Source organism: Coloeus monedula, assembly GCF_965178545.1.
Source record: "Coloeus monedula genome assembly, chromosome: 3".
Lineage (NCBI taxonomy): Eukaryota > Metazoa > Chordata > Aves > Passeriformes > Corvidae > Coloeus > Coloeus monedula.
Window position 1 is genome coordinate 44,630,655 of NC_138783.1, and position 18,982 is coordinate 44,649,636.

An 18,982-nucleotide genomic window follows, 5' to 3' on the forward strand; every position below is an offset into this window, starting at 1 on the left:
TCACCTCTTGCAGGCCCACTCCAAGCAATGTAGAATTTGTCATGTTTATCTCTTCGAAAGGGGAACCACGTGCAGATTATGTGTATGCACACACTGGCCTGAGGACCAAGTTATCAAAAATGATGGCAAGAAAAGGGACACTGGGGGGGCGGTCCTGGGACACTGGCCCATCATCATTAAACTGAATTAGTGAACAGCAATGGCTAAGGAATGGAGTTTGGGAACTTTCCTAGTCTGGGCTGTAAGGTAGGTCTTCCTGCCACACAGCAGTGCATGTAAGTCTAATGGAAGCTATTACTTCTACATTTATTCTTTAATGTTTCTTTCTCACTCTTGCAGAAGTCCAAGATCAAGAATTCACGTAAGTGAGGATACTTTGGAGGAGCACCTTCATGGCAGTGGGACTCATGTCAGCATTTTCATTTTCTTTGCAGAAATTTAGAGCCATCAAAACAGGCTGAGTCCCACAGCACAGGATGTTAGCACAAAGCACAAATGCTTTGAAAATATATTTTGAACAAAAATATTCACAAGGTAAAAATGGGAAGCCCCTATTAAACTAACAAACCCAGACAAAATTACAGGAATGAAACTAAGGTGCAAGACAATTCACTGTGGCAATGGCTAAAAGAGAGCCCTTTAGCTGTGAAAGCAAGCTGGAAGCTCTGAAGCAGTTAGCCAGCCAGGCCTGTAGCATTCATCCCCAATATTTTCTTTCTCTTGCAGGTAAATCCCATTCAGTCCCCCAGTATTCTATTCTCCAGAGATGCTGCATGAATTCAGAAGTAAGTTATATTTTGCAGTATAAACACAATGTTTAAAATTCAAAGCATGAATTCTATCAAACTGTGATTCTATGCTGAGTAACTCTGGGGATTTTTTCAGATAAAAATTTACTAATATTTATGTTTTGGAAAAATTTCTGAAATGCAGCATTGGCTCATCTCTTAAACAGAGAGACTGAGGGATCAGGTGATCATAGTCATACAGAGTCCATCTCTGGAGGGCTTATTTAAATAACCTAAATGATGAAAATGCACACTGCTCCTTCAAAAGAAAATAACAACCTTACACTATTAAAAGACCTGAAAAGTCCTGGTATGATTCACTATTCAGACAGGGATAAAGCTGCATATCAAGCACCGGCTTAGGAGACAAAACATCTCTTCCTATAAACTGGTGTGACCCCACTGATTTCAGTGGGGTTCTGGCAACTTCTTCCAGACAGAAGTTGGGCTGTTAGGACAAAGGGCCCGATCCTGCAGGGCTCATTCCCACTCTGTAAATACTTCATCTGCTGCACTGACAACAGGGCAGCCCTCCAATGACCAAAAATGCCACATATATGCCTTAATTATACCTAGGAATGGGCTCTAGGACAACCTTTTTCATGTTCCTAGGCTGGTTTTGAGAGCATCCACAGCACCAGAGCTCCCTCAAGAGAGGATGAAAAGATGCTACTGTAGCCTCCCCATTCCCATCTATTTTTTGCAGTGGTGCTGTCAGACCAAAAATGAGGACTCAGAGTGCTTGCCTGCCCTGGAATGACTTCAAGAAAGGCTCTGAAATTGCCTAGTTAAGGGCAGGTGGAATTTTTATGCATGCGTGGGCTGCCTATATGGGACAGTAGATGAGACATTTATGGATGTGGGGATTTTACAGAGATCTTGGGAGTGGTTTAAAAAGTGTGTGTGAATGCGGCATTTATTTACACTGTGTAAGTGAGGATTAGGAAACCAGCCTTATAGCATGGGCTATAAAGAAGAAATAGCCCAGAGCAGCAGACTGATCACATCCATTTCTCAAGCTGTTATTAACTGGGCCTGACCACAGCATATGTTAAAAAACAAAGCTCTTGCTGAGAACCACAAACGAGGTTTCCCTTTGGAAACCTTTCTGGTTTCTTTGCTTGGGTAATTTCAATGCCCCATTTACAAACATATCTTCATTTACTACACAGAGAAATTCCACCACTGTAAGACCCAACCCTGAGCCTGGGACTCACCAAGAGGGGTTTGGGCAGGTTGTCATCCTCACAGATGGTTGTTAGTAAGAGGCCAAAGAGCTTCCCAGGAGCAGCAGATGTTGAGGAGAGGGGTGCATTGTCCAAGTGAGTGCCTGGGCCACGCCAAAAAGCCCAATTTATGATAGATCTTTTCCTTTTAAATGACTTTTGGCTTAAGTCTGGGAAAAGAGAAAGGTGTTTATTACGAGAAATGCATTTCAATTCTAGTTCCAGTATTTGGGTTTTGGTGGTTGCTATGGTTTCAAAGGAAAAACTGTCATGAACTCAACCAACTCCTTGCATCCAGCTAAGCCTAATCCACCATGCACATACCTGTGTGTGTGTGTGTGTGTAAAATGTGTTGCCTTACTCATGCCCTGAAGAGGATCACCAGGATCTGCTCTGCGCTGCACTGGGGGAGCACAGTGTCAGCACTCACCACCAAGTGCAGGATAGCAAACCTCAGCCTGCTGACTTCACACAGGGCTGGACTCTGCTAAATAACTCATTTTCCACCCACAGGTGCAAAACCATTGCCCTCACCTTGGCATGCTGTCCAGAGGCTTCCTAGTTCTCCCGGAAATGTGGGAGACTCTCCCCACAGTTGACACCAGAAAATCAACTAATGGGGTGAGGCATTTTCTGACCAGGAAAAGCCACTGCCCTTGCCCTCTTCTCCACAGTGCAAGAGTAGCATCAGTGTCCTCACACCAAGCATTTGCTGACCACGGCCCAGGGACGGTGCCTGCCCTTTAATCAATGCCTTCCAGATGGCATTTTAGCATGCTGCCAGCACACTGATGGGCTCAGTTTGTCTCCATTTTAACATATTTCATGAGGTATCGATGGAGCTATACTAACTGAAGCTCCTGTTTGCAGTGTATAGAGAAGGAAATACCGGTATTGGTACATTAAAAGGGTTTTTTTTATATGACTTTTCTCAACATCAGCCAGTGTGAGGTCTTAACAGCATGGGCTACTGCTAAGGGGAAAAGGAGTGTGGACTGTTTATGACAGAAGTGCTAATGGGGAAAAACTTATTCTGAGTTACTTTTTCTTTTCGAGGTGTTTTCAAAGCCAATCAGCACTGATTTAGTTGCTTGCCTACCCCATACACATTTTCATTAGCTGGTTCTTCCAAACATTTTACTTTCTAGTGCTGTGGAGGCCAGAAGCAAGGCTTGCAGAATTAAGGACTGTGGTACAATACCAGATTTTTCTCTCCAATACCTTATTCTTTCCTATACTTTATTAGAATTGGGGTTTTAGCTCAAAGAGTGATTTTCATTATACATCATTCCATTCCAGATCATGCTCCCTTTGGGAATGGGTGGAAGTCTTTTCATTTGATGCTTACAGGGTGAAAAGTTAACAGTTTAACTCAAAATGTGAACATATGAATGTGAAAGCCTGAAGAAAAATTATTTTCATAAAAAATAATGAGGACATAGATTTTAAGCAGTCCAAAAGTTCAAGAAATGTAAGTCTGGCTTTACTGTGTGTCTAAGGCTTTACCTGACACATCATGTTTTGGGAGAACAGAACTGTCCTGTAACTTTCAAAATGACTTTTTTTCCTTTAGATGAGCTGGATATAAGCACCAGAATAAGGTCTACTTCACAAACTAAGGTTTGCCAGTGTTCTAGTGACACAATGGCAAATACGTACTGGTGGTTTTTTCTGTAAACCCTGTAGATCTCAGTGGAAGCAAAAATCAGGACGCTATTTTGGAGAACAAGGAATAGCAGAAGTGAATAAAAAAAAAGGTCTTAAAATTAGGAACTCCTCTTAGTCTCTTACTGATTGTTCCCCTCTTAACAGCCATGTCTCAAACTGAGAATGAGAGCAAAGGGTCATTGTAACTAACTGCAGCTCTCTCCTGGGACAGGAAGGAAATCTTAGCCAGTGTTCTTCAGCAGACCAGGGCAGAAACCAACAGCTGATGGAGGGCAACAAAATGCCCTGCCACTTAAAAACTAACATTCACTGAAAAACAGGAAAACTCATCCTTTTCATACCCCCTTTTTAAGGGGGTTGAGAAGTCTTAAGCTGAAGAGGAGATGAGAAGGGGTGGATGTACACTTTCTTTCCTTGAACCTGTGCAAAGTTATAACACTAGGAGAAGCCCAGGCTCCTCTCAGCCAAGACAGATGCAAATTATTGTTCTGCAGAAGTACTTCCATAGAAAAACCTCATGGCCTTGCTCTGGTAGATTATCCTAAGCCACAATCAGAAAAAAAGTAATACCAGTTTGTTGGAAAATTTTGGTCAGAGCTCACAGCAGCCACCTCTTCTGCTCATATTTTACATGAAGTGAAAGTCTATTCATAGTTAGTGTCCTAGCCATGGAAATGGCATTTCCTCTCCTTGAAACTAATCAGAAACTTCTAAATAAATCTTCAGCTCTATTTAAGAATGTGCTCGTGAGCATTATTTAATGGCTATGTTTAACTGGTAGGTGGCCATTCCTGTTACATGCGGAAAGGCTACAGCAGAGGCAACAGAAACACTTCACTTCTTCCACAAAGAAAATTCTCCTGTACTTTTTTTAACCATCCTGCCAGGACAGTTGATGCAATTACACCACCACATTTGGTGTCCACACAGCTACTTACTTGACATGAGGGCCAGCTGTCAGTCCTGCCTGCCTGTCAACACCTACACTGCTGTCTAACTGTGGTGCACCCTGGTAGAGCTGGGCAGCTGCTCCTTGCTGCCTCCAGAAGGGACAGCATGTCCAGCACAGAGGGATCCCTGATGCAGGGAAGTGATGGGAGGGAGGACAGCACAGCATGTGGCAGTGAAGTATGGGGTTACAGATACTGCTCTCTGTAAATTCACCCTGTAAGTGGTAGTGTGCCCAGTGAGTACCCAACAACAGCAACACAGATTTTGGCTTACTGACCTGAGGATGAGCCCAAAGCCAGATCACAGCCTTGGCTTGCATGCAGGTAATTTTTGCCATTTTCCAAACCCAAAAGAGTTAGGAAAAACGCAACTAACAGTGCTGTATGTGAGATAACCTCCTTTGCAAGCAGTCACACCTACACATCACTTTAACAAGTTTTGTCTGATCAAAGAAGGAAAGGTGGACTATAAGCCTTTCTCCCATTTAGTGCCAGTCCCTGTGCATGACCTGCAGGCTACCCCAGGCTTCTGCTGCCCCAAGCCAGGCTCCCTCCAATCCTGCAGCTTGCACAGCACTGATGATAACACATCTGCATTAGAACTCTACAGGCCTGATTTGCATTTCTATTTTCTTTTGCCAGTCAACATCAGCTGCCAAAGCGGGGCCTGTAAACCTAATTACACCCCTTTGCTAGATTGCCTCATTCTTAAAATATGCCATGAAGTAATATATGATACAAATTACTGGGAAGGGGGTGGATGAATGCATGTGGAAAGGAAATTAATATATATAAAATGTAATCAATTTCCAGAATAATTTGTAATGGACCCTGCTGTAGCTTCACTGTATTTAATTTCTGAAAACATTACAAATGGATTCTATTTATATTCATATACTGTGGGAGATCTTAGGTATTGGGGAGTGCCCAAGACAACAGTGTGGATGGCTTTTTTTTTTATGATATGGTCATTAATGTTGAAGTGAGGCAGGGTTCCTAACTGAGCTGAGTATGCTAGCATGTCAAGAACAACAAAAACACACCATGGGATGTGTCCTCGCCCTAAGTCTAATGCCCCAATCCTGTTACGATCTCCTTATTTGTTTTATCATGAGCAGAGCACAGTCATTGACAACAGAGTGAAAAACAGAGAGCAGGTGCTTGTATTTTTGCAGCATCAAGGCCAAAGCCAGAAGAAAATACTACTTTCTTTATTTTACTCAAGAGTACCAAAATAAAGTTCTGTCCGCTCACCTCATCTAGGTACTCAAGTACCTGCCTAGACTTTGCCACTTGAGGGTCCCAGTGAGGCAGGTGTGTAGTTCTAAGTACCTTGCTGAGATAAAGGATGCTGCCAAATGTTGCATGGGAATTCTGTGCCCAAGTCAAGCCTTGACTCTTCAACTGTAAAACCACCCTGCCTTGTTATAGAGCGCAGCAAGGGCTGCAGAGAGAAGCTCAGCTAACAGACTCACAAAAATTGCAGGGGAGAGATTTTGTCTTTCTTTTTTCCTGATTTTAGAACAATCACTTGACAGGCAGCTTGTCAAAATGTAACTAACGAAGATGACACATATACAACAGCACGCTCAAATCAGGGGGAGCTACACTGCAAACTCCCCCCAGTAGCTGGAAGATACACCTGCACGCTCCTCTGTGCTTCCCACTGCACCCCCAGCCTGGCACATTTGCCTTCTGCAGCAGAGCCAGGGAGGTGGCCTGGCTGTGGGGAGAGATGCTGGGGTGAGAGGACAACGTACCGTTCAGCTGCTGGCACGCGGCCACCTGGCTGGGCTTCAGCACAAACTGGCACTGCAGCTCCTGGGGCAGCTGCTCCGTCAAGAAAGGGCCCTGAAGCTGCCTGGGGCAGGCACAGTGCTTTGATCCGTGGGGCATAGCGTCACGAATGTGGCTCATTTTAATTCCAAAGGGATATTCATGTCCTGTTCAAAGAGAAATCATAATAATCTCTGTTGGATTGACTGGAGACTTGCAAAACTCCATCTGCCCTGGAGGAAAAGCAGATTTTGCTTGCTGGCCCGCAGCACTTTCTCACTTATCTAAGAATTGTTGCTTTTCTCCATATTTGCATGGGCATAAATCATACTCTGGCAGATAGGGAGTTACTGTGTTTGGTGTAGTTAAACAGATGTAAAAGTAAAATCAGATCTATTACAGCTGTATCACATAAAAGCCTGCCAGAAAAAAATACAAGTAACTATTTCTGAATTCAGTGTTTACTCTTTCTACTGCTTTTATTGTGGCACTGAAAGTTTAGGTACTGATTGCTCATATCATTCTGGAGAGAAATGAGATTTTGGGATCAGTCACGTCAAATTTTTGCTGAGCATGCAAAACCAAAAAAGTCCAGTGTGGAAGTGATCTTCCCTCCCTTAGCATGTTAAGTGCAACAGCTATCAAATCAGTCAAATGCAACACAATTATGGTTCCTGTCTGAGGCTGAAACAGGAAGGAAACGTTAATCACAGGGCTGATGCAAATGAGCTATGCTTGGCTTTAACCAGCATCTTTGGGGACTACACTGAGGCAATTCATTTCTGGAGGAGCTTTCAGAAATGCCACCGGAAAGATGCTTTTCAGACTTGTCTAAAGACCTGGCGGATGAAATATATTAAATGTGGATGCAATGCTAAGATGTTTTAGCTAGCTTGCAGTTAGACTTGAACACTAAGAAAGTGGAAGAGATGTTATTTGAGATTATAGATAGTATGAGGCTATGGCACAGTCAAACTCTGCTTCTGATGTGCACCTATGATAAAACTTGGCTTTATCTAATAAACCTTTGCATAAGTATCAAGAACAGCATCCCTTTCATGTCAGATTCTTTCTTTCCAAGGATTGCAACTTGAATTTGCAGTGAGAGTCAGTCAACTAGAAAGGTCTTTCCCATTTCTGAATTCTCTGGTTCTATGTGTAAAGGCATGGATGTGATTTGATCTGAAGAAGACACACAATAATGGTCAGAAGCCTGAAGTCTGGTATGTTTCAATGGCAAAACAGTTTGCACTCTCTATAAGGTGCACAAGTTAAACATTTTATAAATATTAATGTTGTCTGACTCCAGTGAAGCATTTGTAGCTAAGGCTGCTTTGAGAAGAAATGGTAAGATTTACTGGAATTAGATTTGCAGGTGAAAAAAACAGAAAATCCACAAGTTTTTCTTGTTCTAATTATCTGCAAACTCATATAGCACAAGTAATGCTGGGCTTCTACAGGGAAATGTTCTTACTGATGGGAAGGGATTTGTGAATCATGGGCCAAAATCAAATCACTCCATCCAATCACTTCTGAGATTTGTGTTGATTCCTGGTCCTGAAATGTTTTGAAAATCATTTTAGAAAGTGAATAAGCACTAATTTGCTCCTAATCAGAGGGGAGCTGTCAGCCAGAATGAGAAATACAGGATTGGAAAGGACCTCTTGAATCAGTTAATTTGAGTTGTGGAAGGAAAGAACATTTCTCAACACTGTGCTGAGTTTTGCTGAGGAGGGCAGTAAACAATGCTATGGAGGTGTAGGAAGACATATGGTAAAGCTGGACAACCTCCAGACGAGGAGGTGACTGGAGAGGACAACTCTGTAGAAAGACTGGGGCTCATGCAGCAAAATTGGGGCAGAAATAAATTAACTTATTCAAGCTCTTAGTGACACAAGCAGACAGTTGCTTTTCAAAACAAAGGATCAGCATTTCACTGGCTCCCCAAACAGGCAAACTTGCGTGACAGGGAACTAAGAGAAAAAACAGGAAAAATAAAACAAAAGAGGAAACTGAATTTCAGTCCTCTCTTTATTTCTCGCTTCCTACAGCAGTAGTAACTGAGTGAATACTGAAAAACAAAACAATGTCAACAACTTACCAATAAGAGGGTAAGGAGCATGTTCTCTTCCTGAAATCACCCATAGCTTGTAGTCTTTTTCAGAGCCCTTTAAAACCAAAATTAAGAATAAGGGACAGGTTCACATAAGGTTTCTCAAAATATAAGGATAATCTGCACCTTGCCAGCAGGGTCAAAGGAATCCCCTTTACTTTTGCAGTGTCCAAGTCTGCCACCAGCAAAATTCCTGCAGTGTGTCTGTCATGTGCAGTGTGGTTTATGTGACCTGGGTTCAGTTCTGAGCAGCGAGAGATGCTGGAGTCCATCATTTCTGAAGGAAAAGGGGGAGATTTGCCCCAGGTCTCTCCCTCAGACTGGAGTGCCTCCTGGCAGCAGAGGGATGGATGTCAGAGCCCACCTCACCCTGGCAGCACTGAGCAGCACCCAGCACAGAGGAGAGGCAGGTCTGATCCCCAGAGGGAGGGCAGCTAAGCAGCACAAGGAGAAGAACCTTCTGCAGAGCCTGTGGCAGACAGCAGGCAGGATGTGTGAGCTAAGGTGACCCTTCAGCTCCCTCCTGAGTACCAGGGTAATCACAAGCCCTGGGATGTGCTCTGGCACACAGACACCCCAGGCCTCACATCTGAGAACTCTGCTCCACCCTCTCCCCAGTTTTTTTACATCTCCAGTAAGCAGGACGAGCTCAGGCTCATGAGCCAACAGCATCCTGTGACTGACACTGGAGTGTAGGGCAGGAGCACCTTCACCTGAGCCCACCCTAATGATGCCAAGGCAAGGAAGGCAGCCCCAGGTTCCTGGCACTCAGTGCTGCCCCAAAATCTCGCTGTATGGCTCCTGTCAGCCTTTTTATGCAGCCCTTATGTGTGGAAGGGTTTGGGTCTGATGGATGGTGTTTTAAGACTACTGAGCCCTCTTTAAAATGTACAGCAGAGAGGATAAATTTACATCAAAAGAGACAATTTTCAAAAGACTGGGGAATGTGATAATTTTTGGAAAAAGCTGTGAAAACCTCTGATTTAAATCAAATTGAATTAAAACAAATTCTAAATATTGCCTTTAGCAGAAATGTACAATGTTGCAGTTTAATTGAAGACAGAGAGTAGTACTTATTTCAGATACGATGGTGAGACAACAGAAATAAAAGGAATGACATTTAATATAAACCACTCCCAGGACAAAGGAAAATAGAAAGTGGATAAATACACTGCATTAAAAGTGATCTATTTTACCTTAAATCCCTTTTCAGTGACATTACTAAATTAGGATAATTAAAGTCTAGAAGTTTTCTGGCTACAAAAAGTGATAAATACCTCATGACAGCATTTATTAGATCTAAAGTTAAATCCTACCTCCTTTTAAACAGATTTGCCAACTATCCTGCATTATCTGGACCTTCATCCAGTGTTCCTAAGGCTTTTGAGACTCTTCCTACTTGCTGCAGGCACCTGATGTAATGCTGATACACCCAATGAAGCCTTTGCAGTTTGCTCTCTTACTGACAGAGCTTTCTGGCCCATATTAGCACTGCTGTTAAGTCAGCTAGCAGGGGGCAGAAGGAAAATAAATAGGCTTTAGAGACATCTCTGATGCCTCAGGGCAAGCAGCCAGGAGCAAATAAATACAGCTGAAGAGCACAAGAAAGGGTATTTGCTTTTCCTTTCACATACATATATGAAAAGGTTCATTGCTGTGAAGGGGAAGCAGGGGAAGGGAAGAGCCAGTAAGTGTGGTTCCAGGAGGCAGACTGTTCATCTCCGACTGCAAATGCTGTCCTTTATGGCTTTATGAGGCCATTTGTCAGGATAAATGTGACTGTCCCAGAAAAGTCAGCAAGTGTATTTACAAAACTGGGAAACCCAAGGCCCTTCCTTCTGCCCCACTTGATAATTTGGAACAGATGATCAATGCCATTTTGCACGAGCTAGCTGTCATTTTACCAGAGAAACCACAGAGGAAAAAACCCTGATGTATTAAACCAGAGTGAACTCAGCCAAAGTAATAGCCCCATTAATCACACAATATGTGAAATGTAGTTTTTATAATTGCCATTGAAAAGTCATGGAGCTCCTTTCAAGTGGTTCTCTGTGGACAGAAATAAAAAAACTTGATAGAGCACATAAGACAGAGCTTCCTTACAGTCAGAACAATCCTATCGGGGGTTGGGTGTTTGATTGATATGCTGGCTACAGCTTAATTTATTCAGTTTGTTTGATTTTATTGCTAATCTTATGATATGCCTCTAATGAAAAAAAGGCTTCCTGCTATAAAGAAGCAGTGAAAAAATGTTTATTACTTGGGCAAATAATTCTGCAGGCAAGATTTTACATTTTTCAGATGGCTTTCATTTTTTTTCCACTTCAAATAAAAATGTAAAGAGGAGGAAAAGGTTGATTGTGATACATACAAAAGAACACAATGCTGAAACCCAACCAGCTCCTCCTCCTGCTAATCTCAAACAAAGTATTCTCTTCAAACACTACCAGTTTCCTGGTTTTTTCTGTACACAAAGTGAGGAAGTGCAAATGACACCCATCAAGTGGGTAAAAATGAAGGACATCACAATAAAGACTTGCAGTTGTCAGCATTCAGTCTCCTGATTTTTGGTCCAGACCAGGGGAGACAATCTGCAATTAAAATCCTAATTTTAACTCACCTTTTATCCTTTTCACCTTGCAATCCCTCTACCAACTCCAGAGACTCCTTAATTAAATGGACTACTGGATTCTGAGCCAGAGCCCCAGCCCTGGTGTAAATGGGATGTCTGAGCCATAATAAGATGGGTAGACATAAATTGCTGTGCCTGGAAAATGCCAAGCTAGCAGAATAGACCCCTGCACTAAAAGCCTGTATAAAATAGGGATAATGGATGCTGGGGAAGGCAAATTCTGAAGTTACTCCAACTTTAGCTGCGAGTCTCCAGAAGCCCAAGGGAAGCCTAACAGTGGCATTTTGCTCATCATATTTGACTGTTCACACTCAGGGCTGTGGTAAGGAAAGACTTGTCAGATTCCATACAATGAGATCAATACATGCATCAAAACATTTCAAAGAAACCTGTTACCCAAACAGCAGGCTGATAGACCAGTTAATAAGCTGTCATCCAGGAGCTTCTATATGATCATCAGTGTTGGTTGGAGCCACGTTGTGAAACACAGTGAGAGAGCCAGAATTCTTGTCCCTGGCACTGATTCTCTACTACACCTGAGGCACTACCTGGTTTAGAGCAAAGGAAGCCAGCTGAGGCAGTACTTGATCTAGTAGGGATCACTGCATCTATCTGGTACACTACCCTGCATTATTGTAAGTTCTGTAAAAACCTTTTTCCAAAACAGTTTCAGGACACTGTTTAAATTGGGTGCATTCAGATCCCACGCAATCACTTAGTTACATTTGCATCTCACACAACTCCAAAGGTCCATGGATATTTAGAGTACCTGACTGGGACACTTGAGAGCAGTGCAATCTGGGGACACAGCTGATCATGCATGTTTGCACATTTTGAAACCAACTAACAGGCAGACCAGTAGGTTCCTTGTTCACACTGAAGCATTCAAAAGGAGTTCTATCAAACTCTCACTTCTTGTGTCAAGATATCTCCTCTTAGGCATCAGCAAAAGATATTTAAAAGCAACTTGAAACATGACTGATCCCTTACAGGCATGAGAGGCTTACTCAAAACTTTTAAGGCACTTGATAATCTCCAGAGGTCTATATGTTAACAAGGCACTTCTGCTGCATTTCAACAACTCTGAACTGCTGTGTTAAAGGATTTAATTAATGTTCATATCCTAAGACTTGGAAAAAGTGCAAGGGAAGATCTGATTGTTAAAAGTAACTACAAAAAAAGACTCATTAAAACTGGTGCAAAGACTTACATTAATTCCCAGCTGCTGCAGGGCCATCAGAATTACATCATTTGCTGTATCAACATTGGTTACATTTAGGGTTTTTGACTGTGAACAGAAAAAAGGAGAAGGGGAAAGTGGCATTAAAAGTCTGGATTTGCACAGAGTATCTGAAGTGCAGTAGCTCTGCATAATTCATTGTTAGAAAAAGTGAGAATATCTTGTTAAAATTTTACTTGATAAATAAATTATATTACATAGATAAAAGTCCAGCTGTCTGATTTGGTTTGATTCCTCTGCTTTGTCACACACTTTCTGTATTTGCTTCTGCTTCCCCAACAGCTCAATCAAAAGAAAGAGTGTTACAATTACTGGGGACATGACTTCGACATTAAAATATGCAAAAAGTCGGAACCACTAACTGCACTTTTGAACATTGCATAAGGGAAACATAATGGTTTGATTAATTTACAAGCATGCAAGTTTCCTTTGAAAAAATGAAACATTTCAGGGAGTTTTTTTCAGTGAAGTATCAATTGTTAATTTCTGTCCTTTTCAACTCAAGATCTCTGTAGTAAGAAAGTACTGTACACAGGCTGTTCATCCTTATAACCTTTCCTACATTCTGTACAGATTTCTCAAAGCTAGATTTGGCTTAGTACCAGAAGCACTTCCTCTTGGGTAATATTCCATCCAGTCAAGACACTATCTCTCCAGCATCCTCCAGAATCTGCTGATAGGCAGTTTGGAAAAGCACGGAGCAGCAGAGACACCACTTCTTAACCAGCTACGGCGACCAGCACAAAGTGCCAAGCTTTATGTCAGCCAAAGTGCCACTTTCCACAGGCAGTCTTTCCAGAGTGAGATTTCAGCACCAGCTGCCTGGCACCAGTGTTGCTCCTGTACTGCTGGGCAGTGCTCTGTACCTCAGCTCCATGGGTTGCTCTAATGCTTGCAGCATCACACCCACCCTGGCCTCACTTCCCAGCCAACTCCACACACCAAGCACAAGTCATTAAGCCCTCATTAGAGGTTGGCTTGGCTCTGCCAATAGGACTACACAGCTTTGGATTGCAGCTGGTTCATGGCCAGACTAAAGCCTTGGCAGAACACAGGCAAGCCAACTGCAACAAACCACCCAGGCATACCTGATGGCCCAAAGAAGGGAAGGTAGCAGAGCTGGGATGTGGATGTTTACCGCCAGTCTCAAGACAGTTTGCAATGCCCTGACACCTTGTGTAGCATGTCAATTTTATGCTGGCCATAAGATGTTCAGGTGAAACAAACCCCTGACATCTTGCATTTAAAAAAGATCTGAGCTGTACATTTGTGTAAGTCCCTGACAGTAACAAGCTGTCATGGTAATGAAAGGAAAGTAGTGAGAATACTGTCTATCTTGCTTCAGGACAGATCTGAACGTTCATACCATAAAAAATTTAACATTTGCCTGAAGCAATGACATCTGGCTCTCAGGAGTAGGTCAGCACATTTGCATAAGTTTTCCTCTTGGCTAGAATATAGTTTGTGCCTTGTGTTCAGCCTTCCCTACTGTCCAAAAATGAAATAATTCTTGGGCATCTCCAGCTGCTGTAGCACAGGAACCACAGCACCATAAGAACTATGTGCATCACAAAATTTCCATCTGTTCCTCCTCTGTTTTATTACTGATAATATCTAGACTACAATGTGTCATTCCTAGGACTGTCAGTATCAAGAGACCATATATGGCACGAGAGCTAATTATAGCTAAGGAGAAAAGACATTGAAAAAAACCCCAACAAACCCTGGTACAAGACTGCAACGCCTGAGTGCATGTATGATTTATAGACTTTTACACCAGAGCAGACCTTGATCTGCAGTCCTGCATTTGAACTGTCACAATTATCAGTATTGTTTATTAACTTTTGTATTAGCAACCTGGCAATTCTATCACTGTTTACCTTAATAATGATTTTCTGGGGGGGAAAAAAAAAAGAATTTATGCTTACATTTATGCAAATATAGAATTCTAAGTGGAGATTCATTGTTGGGCAAAGACTTACAGTGAAATCTAACTTCTGTGAAAATTTCTTATGCCCTTGCCCATGCTCCTTAGGATTCTGAGCTTGAAATACAGATGTCACAAGCATAGTTAGAAAGAAAAGACAAAAAGCAGAGGAAGAATGGATGGATTATCACTGAATGCTAGGGTATCTCTATGGAACTCACCACATATGAGAATTTAGCTTAAATTGGTTAAAAATTATGTAGTCAGAAAGGTACAAATCACCCTATGGATGACCTTCCTTTACCATCTACTCTTTGGCTATAAATTTACCAACATCAATTATTTGATGAATAATATGCTTAAGGCAATTTCAGGGTGTTCTTATATACTGCTTTACTGACTTAAAATCATTATAAACAATAAAACAACTGCAACTTTGCAGAATTTAATGAAGGCAGCTGTGGATTTGGATAAGTTTACAAGCAAAAAAACAAAAAAAGGAAACATTGTACTGACATTTCTGGAGATGCTTATGCGTAAATTCTGCTAGAGGTGTTTCTTGGGACTTCACTTAGTTCATGTGCCAGAACCAGTATTTTTTACCAAGCACACTGTCTTTAAAATGGAAATCATGTATTATACACCGGGAAAAAACATTTCAGGGCTGTCTATACCAAGCCTTTTCAAGGGGCTGAATCCTTAAAGGAGATTGCAAACCAAAGGAACCCTCTCAATATCCAAAGGACTTGCAGGTGAATAGCACTCATAGGTGATGTGGATTTAGACCCCTGTTTAGCTCAAGAACACTTACATATGCACAAGTTCCCACATCCTTTGCAATTATCGTCAGAGGAATGCTTTTAGGATTGTCTTTTTCCTTCTCTTCTCTTATTCGACTGACAAAGCAAGTACAAAACAAGTAAATTTTTAACATTGCAAACATAAACAGCAAGATGTAGATTTATACAGCAATCCAGCAGTAACTTGGTAAGAAGGAGATTGTTTGCAGATGTACTGCAGTAGAAACATCTCTGAGGACAAGAAAGCTTCCAGCAGTATCTGGAAGGGATGCTGACTGTGGCCCCCAGTAATGCCCTTTTGTACTGAAGTTTACTGTAGAAAGCAGAGACAGTGAAAACAAAAATTCAAGCTAAAACTACCCATCATTGTGATGCCTCAGTCTGCACTAAAGACTCCTACAGGAATCAGTTACATCAGTACAGACTAGTTCTAAGGACTGAACAGTGAACTGGAAATCATCGCGGTAAGGATGATTTAAACAACCCAGGTACTCTGAAGAATCAGACAAAGACACAAGCCTCAACCAGAAGACCTGGGTGACCAGAAAACAGAACCATCACTAGTAGTTTTCCATCCAAACAGTGAATGAAATAAGACAGCTCTATTAATGCAAACCCTCCCACCTTATCCTCCAGCTTGGGGCATGTTTTTTAAGAACTAAATACAGCCAGCCTTGAGCAGCATACAAGTTAGAGGAGAGGTTCCTCAGCTGGGCTTGATTAAATGCCATCAGCGTGGAAAGAGCTCCAGGCTCAACTAGAGCCATAGTGGCAGAGCTCCTGCTTCTGTGTTGAGAAGCAGCAATGTGTGATAGGAATTGCTCCAGCTTTCTGCTGAGCACAGGGAAGCAATTCCCTCCTTGCACAGTGATTTTTGCATGAAAGCAGACAAGATCTTCTGAGGGAGAAGACATGAGATTTTTTATTCTTAATGTCACTTTGAAAGAGCTTATCTATCATGATGGCATAGGCACCACAGCTTGGAAATCACTCGTCTAGACTGGGACTCTTTGCAGTGTCTTTAAAGACCATATAATAAAGTACCTTTGCAAAAAAGACAGCCATGTTTCCTTTTGTTCTGCAGACCTGAAAGAATTAAAGAAAACCAGGACAAATCAGCCACCATTCTAATACCAAAATAGTCCTTGTACAAACCACAAACGAATAGACTGTTTCTTGGTTGCAATTTCATAAATACCTACAAAACCTAAAAGGTTTATCCAGATTTGAATGAAAAGTCTGCTTCCCTGTTAAGTCAACTGAAAAGCCTGCCATGGAGATCAAAAGCCCCAGTTATCAGTTTTTGCCGCAGAAGGTAAAGCCTTACCAGTTAATTCAGTAGGAAATGTGTTGAGTTCTTAAAGTAATGTCCAAATAGAAGAGGAGGGCACTTTAAAAAAAGAGCTTAATTCAAAAGTTTAAAGGTTATTTCCTCAGGTACACAGACTTCTTTCCACTTTCACTATTCTAATTATTTTCTTATTTATTAGTTGTTTTATCAGCACATCACAAAGCACATATCAGCCCATTGAACTTAGTAGGGTTTAACTTTGGACATTTCAAGGCTTATCTCATTTATCTTTATCTCATGTGTATACTTTGAAGGATACAAAGCTGTCCAGTTAAATGTAGCTAATAATATGACAGTTCAAGGAGTCTAACCTAATTTTGCTTCAACTTTCTTGATTTAAATCCTGTCCCAGATGTAACTGATATTCCCAGTGCTGCTTTTGCAAATGACATTCTTCAAATTTCCAGAGCAGGCATTTGGGGAACTACAAACCTACTCAATGACACTGTGAGGGAAATGCACTTTATAAATGTTACAAATGTGATTCTGATTTGGTTGTTTCAGTTCTGCTGGACAGTCATCTATGGACTCACACATGGCACTTTAGATTTTTCTGTGTACCTCCAGACATAAAAGAATTTCACTTCTGTAAAATCTCTTACTCTTTTTTTTGACTGAAGCTATTGCTTTCCTATTCAGCTACTTTCACATATCTATAAAGGATCACATGCTGTCTTTAGATCAAAGCTCCCATTTATTGGCAAGATTTCAGTTGAAAATCAATAGAAAATTCCATCTTTGTTTCAGGACTATTAAGTGTAAAAATCATAAACAGCACAACCAGCTCAAGAGAGTGCACTTTGTAGACAACATTGTCCTAAGGTATGGACAATGTGACACAGAAATTAAGCCGGTTACTTCAGCTTTTGCTCTCTGTTGATAAAGAAGAAAACGCATTTTCCAGGACCCAGGCAAATTACTGTGGCTAAGCAGCTGGGATTTCAGGGGGATGGTGCCCTCCCTCATCCAAAGTGACGAAAGAGCCCTCCTGCTGCGACTAAAATTATCCTAATCACTGAAATTACCTCTACAGCCCGTATGTATCTTACAGTCAATGCTGCAAAGACAGACCAAAAATTTTTCTCTTTATTAAAATGCAGAGATTCTGCTTTAAGAGGAGTTTTGACATTTTCTCTGACACAATTAAATCGAAAAGAGAAATAGGACAAGGTCAGTATTTCACTGTTTGTTTCCTGCTACTTCTAATACATGGCCTTCTGTTTAAAGCTGTCTTATGAGACTTTGATCCTTTCATTAGCTTGGCTCTTTAATACTTGTCGTTCATCTTATTAATTAGCCAAGGTGTTTGTCAAGTTATACAAAAAAAGGTAATTTCCACTGAGCAAGTTTGCATCACAGAAAGTGCTTTGCCAAATCACGCATTTTCTCAACTTCTAAAATGGTAAGCGAGATGGAAGATGAGGTATGGAGGGCAACCTGCTCGAAGCAGTAGAAGGAATTGGTAAGAGAATCAGCAAGTTGCTGCTCCCCACAGTCACTGGTGCTGAAATGAATCTATGATAGTCTCGTTACCTGTCAGCCTAAAAACATTTATGTAACTTGTTAAATAAAATATATCTCAATTCTTACCTGAAATTTGCCACACAGTTTGTAGTGGGCCAGCCCAAAACAAAGGACCGGTCTGGGTCTGTGCTGCCTTCACAGACTTCTTCTGTACAAAATGCTGTCCACATCTCACAGAGACGTGCTTGGCACTTAAGTTTGAAATGAGAGTGTGACCTGCAGGCAGAAATTCACAGGTGTGTCACACACATGAAAACACAGACAGCAGATTAAACAACTAGAGGTTTTTTTCCTTCAGGCACATGTGAGGCTTGCACTGGAGCTGATAGAAGAAGCACCTCTGCTTCAGTTTCAAAAAAAAAGTTTTATCGGGTTGCATATAAAAACATAACACTTTTTCATTTAAATGGGATCAACAAATCTCTTATTTGTGGGATAAACAGATTGCTTGTGGCATCCCTGGACATCCCCCTTCTCGGGGGAATCTGTCCATGTCTAGAGTCCCCCTCCAAATCTCACCATGAGGCAAAGATTGCCACTTGTATTTGACTCTTCTTTCAGTGACTTTAATGCCATTGAGGAGTTCACAATACAGTTCTATTGCTTAGCCCCAGGGTCAAAAAATTATGATGAATTTAGTAGTGACAACTGGGCCAGAGCAAATGAAGCAAACCTGAACAAAGAACAAGCAGAAAATTGCCATTTGTGTTAACTACTGCACAGGTCACCACACAGCCTTCACAAACTTTCAACATGGTAGGTTTAGGACCACATCACTGGCAGAATAAGCCAGGACCTTGTGCATTCTCAAAATATTTACTCATCTACAAGAAAGATACATAATTTTCCCAGTTTTTAAAAATTTGGCCCTTCCTGTGTTTTATGCTCCTAAACAATTGAGTAAAGCTCAAATGTACAGAATTTCACATTTTAACTTCAACTCTTTTCTTCTAATAGATTTCTCTTTATAAGTCTCCTTCCTTTGTA

At 41.5% G+C, this 18,982-nt stretch overlaps 1 protein-coding gene across 1 annotated transcript in view; it reads right to left on the minus strand.

Annotated features, from left to right (window-relative positions):
• ARHGAP20 (Rho GTPase activating protein 20) overlaps nucleotides 1–18,982 on the minus strand; it is a 57,856-nt gene that overhangs the window by 6,542 nt on the left and 32,332 nt on the right. Inside the window, exons 4-10 of the mRNA XM_082278090.1 lie at nucleotides 18,062–18,211; nucleotides 16,165–16,206; nucleotides 15,132–15,216; nucleotides 12,364–12,441; nucleotides 8,510–8,576; nucleotides 6,393–6,575; nucleotides 2,006–2,184 (exon numbers count right to left, since the gene is read on the minus strand). Of these exons, the coding sequence (XP_082134216.1) occupies nucleotides 2,006–2,184; nucleotides 6,393–6,575; nucleotides 8,510–8,576; nucleotides 12,364–12,441; nucleotides 15,132–15,216; nucleotides 16,165–16,206; nucleotides 18,062–18,211 (784 nt within the window). The remainder of the gene's footprint in view (nucleotides 1–2,005; nucleotides 2,185–6,392; nucleotides 6,576–8,509; nucleotides 8,577–12,363; nucleotides 12,442–15,131; nucleotides 15,217–16,164; nucleotides 16,207–18,061; nucleotides 18,212–18,982) is intronic.